The sequence below is a fragment of the Ahaetulla prasina genome, chromosome 2, assembly GCF_028640845.1.
Source record: "Ahaetulla prasina isolate Xishuangbanna chromosome 2, ASM2864084v1, whole genome shotgun sequence".
In the NCBI taxonomy this organism is placed as follows: domain Eukaryota; kingdom Metazoa; phylum Chordata; class Lepidosauria; order Squamata; family Colubridae; genus Ahaetulla; species Ahaetulla prasina.
This window is the reverse complement of record NC_080540.1, coordinates 13575736-13579819: the sequence shown is the minus strand read 5'-3', so window position 1 is coordinate 13579819 and position 4084 is coordinate 13575736. Positions and strand designations below refer to the sequence as shown.

The window sequence follows — 4084 nt, the reverse complement described above, 5'->3', positions numbered from 1 at the left end:
TCAGGGAGCACAGATGAGTTTCACTGCACCGTCTCGCTGCCATCTAGAGGCGGTCCGGAGTCTTGCAGGGCGGATCTGGCCACACTTCTTTTTTCCCGCCCACCCCTTTTCCTCGTCGGGAATCTGGCAATCTGGGCGCACCAGGTGGTAATTCTCGGACGCGCCGCCAGAGGGAGCTGCGCCGCCAGATCTGGAAGCGACGAGGATTATTATATAGAGCCCTTTGCTCACCTGAAGACTGGCCGGTTCCTGCCACGTCGCGCCCTCGGCCTCCCTCCACCCAGCCTGCCTCTTGCAGCCGTGCAAAAGCCACCCGGGGCGTCTTTCTGACGCGCGACCTGCTGTGGGAAAAAAAGGGTTTGGGTCGTGGGAAGCCTGCAAAGGGCGATGGCCGGCAAGCGAGGCTCAAAAGAGGGAGAGGGAGCTTTCCAGGAGAAAAAAACACAAATGGTCTAGTTGGGAACTTTCTCTCCATCCAGCACTTTGGGGAATGGGGAGTGAAATGTAAATTTTGTTACTACCGGTTCTGTGGGCGTGGCTTGGTGGGGGGGGTAATGTGACTGGGTGGGCCTGGCCAACTTTTTTTTTTTTACTTCTAAAAGCATTTTTTTCTACAACCTCTTCCGCCGAAGAGGTTGAAACAAAATGCTTTTAAAAGGCTCTGATGATCCCAGCTGAGTTGCCTGATCGTCAGAGGCTTTTGTTTTCTTTTAAAAGCATTTTTTTTTGCCTTTAAAAGGAAAAAAAAGCCTCTGACGATCAGGCAACTCAGCTGGGATCATCACAGCCTTTTAAAAGCATTTTTTTTACAACCTCTTCGGCCAAAGAGGTTGTTTAAAAATGCTTTTAAAAGGCTCTGATGATCCCAGCTGAGCCACACAATCATCAGAGGCTTTTTTTTTTAACTTTTAAAAGCATTTTTTTTTTGGCCGAAGAAAAAATGCTTTTAAAAGTTAAAAAAAACCCTCTGATGATCGCGCGGCTCAGCTGGGCATGGTGGGGGCAGGGATTTTTGCTACTGGTTCTCCGAATTACCCGCCGCCATCACTACCGGATTGGGCAATCTGGTCCAAACCAGGAGCATTTCACCCCGGGCCAAAGGAACTAACCAGCAGGTAGTTCTAACCTACAGGTAGTCCTTTTCTTATGACCACAATGGAGCCCCACATTTCTGTGGCTAAGCAAGACATTTGTTAAGGGAGTCTTGCCCCCCCGCCCCTTGTACGGCTTCTCAGGAAACAACAACTGAATGAAAAACTGCTTCTGACCTTCTACCATGGCACCATAGAGAGTATTTGAACTTACTGCCCCTGTGTATGGTTTGCCAATTGCACGGTGGCAGATAGGACAGCTCTCCAGAGGGTCAACATCATTGCCCAGAGGATCATTGGTTACCCTTTCCCCTCCTTGGAAGAGTTGTATAGCTCCCGCTGCCTTAGGAAAGTTCAAAACATCCTTAAAGATCCATCTCATCCTGGGCACCCTTTTTTTTTGAACTATTACCATCTGGCAGACGGTACAGGATAATAAAAACAAGGACAAATAGGCTGAAAAACAGCTTCTATCCCAGGGCAGTAACCATATTGAATTCTACTGTATAGTGCAATATTAATGCAATATCAGGAGTTTTCAATTCAATTGTAAAGAATGTGAAGGATGTGTGTTTTTATATGTCTAATGTACACTGAAGATGGCATTTAATTTTGTTGTACGAGGTGCAAGGACAAAGTAAGCTTAATTAATTTTCCTGCCGCGGTTGTTCAAGTGAATCACTGCTGTTCTTAACTTAGTAACATGGTTGTTAAGCAAATCTGGCTTCCCCGTTGACTTTGTTGAAAGGTTGAAAAAGGGGATTGCGTGATCCCGGGACACTGCAACCGTCATAAATACGAATCGATTGCCAAGTGTGTGAATTTTGATCACGTGATCATGAGGATGTTGCACCAGTCGTAAGTGTGAAAAACAGTCAGGTCATTTTTTTACTCAGTGCCATTGTAATTTTGAATGGTCACTAAACGAACTGTTGTAAATCGAGGACTAACTGTACGTTATGGAACGATGCACTGAAAAACATTCAGCATCCAGTCCCAAAGGTACTTTATGAGGCAACTGGACTTTCTGGCTTTTCCTTAAAGACATTTCGCTTCTTATCCAAGAAGCGTCTTCAGCTCTTGGATGAGAAGCGAAACATCTTCAAAGAAAAACCAGAAAGTCCAGTTGCCTCATAAAAAAGCATCTTTAGGACAACCATGACCTGGATGACTGAGAGTCTCCATAGACATTTAGCAACGCACTTTGGGATTTAACATCCAGATTCTAGAAAATTTTGCAATTGCCCCACCTCTAACCAGAAACCATTGCAACTTCTATTTGCATTTTAATCACCTCCCCTCTTTTTTGTAAGTCTTCTGCAAAATGCGACAAGAAAAAGGTTGTTTTGTTGAGCTGCAATCTCGGGATGGGAAGCCAGGATGCTTGGTTGGAGATCTGGAGATGAAATATGAGATAAGTTGGATCTTCCATAATTGCATGTAAAACATAGTTCTAATACAGGAAGTTCTGGATTGATTACCAAAGACTGACCTAATTTACAACTTGTTGTTAGTTGCAAAGTTGTGTCTGACCCATCCAGCCACCTCGTTCTCTGTCGTCCCCTTCTTCTTTTGCCCACCATCTTTCCCAGCATTAGGCTCTTCTCCAGTGAGTCCTTCCTTCTCATTAGATGGCCAAAGTATTTCAGTTTCATCTTCAGAATCTGGCCTTCTAAAGAGCAGTCAGGGTTGATCTCCTCCAGGCCTTCCTGTCCTCTACCCCGGAGTCCATTTAAGCTCACACCGACTGCTCAGTGACTCCATCCAGCCACCTCGTTCTCTGTCGTCCCCTTCTTCTTTTGCCCTCAATCTTTCCCATCATTAGGCTCTTCTCCAGGGAGTCCTTCCTTCTCATTAGGTGGCCAAAGTATTTCAGTTTCATCTTCAGGATCTGGCCTTCTAAAGAGCAGTCAGGGTTGATCTCTTCTAGGACTGACTGGTTTGATCGCCTTGCAGTCCAAGGGACTCGCAGGAGTCTTCTCCAGCACCATAGTTACTTTTATAATACAGGTAGTCCTCAATTTACAATAGTTCATTTAGTGCACTGGAAAAAACGTGACTTAGACTTAAGACCGTTTTTCACACATTGCAGCATCCTCATGACCATGTGATCAAAATCCAGATGCTTGGCAAATGACAGTTGTAGTGTCCTGGGGTCTCCGGATCATCTTGTAACCTGACAAGCAAAGTCGATGGGGGAAACTAGATTCACTTAATAACCATGTTACTAATTGAACAACTGCAGCAATTCACTTAACAACTGTGGAAAGGAAGATCGTAAAATGGGGCAAAACTCACTTAACAAATGCTTCACGTAGCCACAGAAATTTTGGTCGTAAGTTGAGAACTACCTGTAGTCCAAGCAGCCGCAGTATTCATCCATTCTCCCTACCCACTATGGCAGATGATGGTCTTGTCTCTTTTTAGCAATCATGCAAAGCAGAACAAATGCAACTGACAAGAAATGCCAGGAAACAGCAAACTAAAAACGAAGGCTTAAAGATCCATTTTAAAAAATCATTAAAAGATGCCAATTTTGTGTCCTGATGTGATGTCCCGAATCCATCAATGTATTTTCTCGAATAACTTGCAAACCTTGAGGCTTATTCCCAAGTGAAGAGGACATAACAGAATAACAGACTTAACTGCACAGGTGTCCTTAACTTACGGCCACAAATGGGATTTCCATCGCTAATCAAGGCAGTCAAGTGATTTGGGCCTCGTTTTATGGACTTAATACCATGGTTTTTAAACAAACACTGCAGTTAAATTAACATGAATCTGGCTTCCTCCATTTGACTTTGCTTTTTGGAAGCCAGCTGGGAAAGTCACAAACAAGTGATCACATGAGCCCAGGATGTTGCCACCATTGTAAATACATGTCGGCTGCCAAACTCCCAATTTGGATCACTTATGGATCGTTTCAATTATCCAGGCAGGGTAATGGCTGGGGGATCCTGGGAGTTTATTTATTTATTTATTTATTACCGTAA

The 4084-nt window shown here is 44.3% G+C and overlaps 1 protein-coding gene across 1 annotated transcript in view; it reads right to left on the bottom strand.

The window, feature by feature from the left end:
• Positions 1-2315: 2315 nt before the first annotated feature.
• Positions 2316-4084, bottom strand: part of PPT2 (palmitoyl-protein thioesterase 2) — a 90249-nt gene continuing 88480 nt past the window's right edge. Inside the window, exon 10 of the mRNA XM_058171707.1 lies at positions 2316-2487. Coding sequence (XP_058027690.1) covers positions 2344-2487 — 144 coding nt within the window. The 3' untranslated portion in view covers positions 2316-2343. The remainder of the gene's footprint in view (positions 2488-4084) is intronic.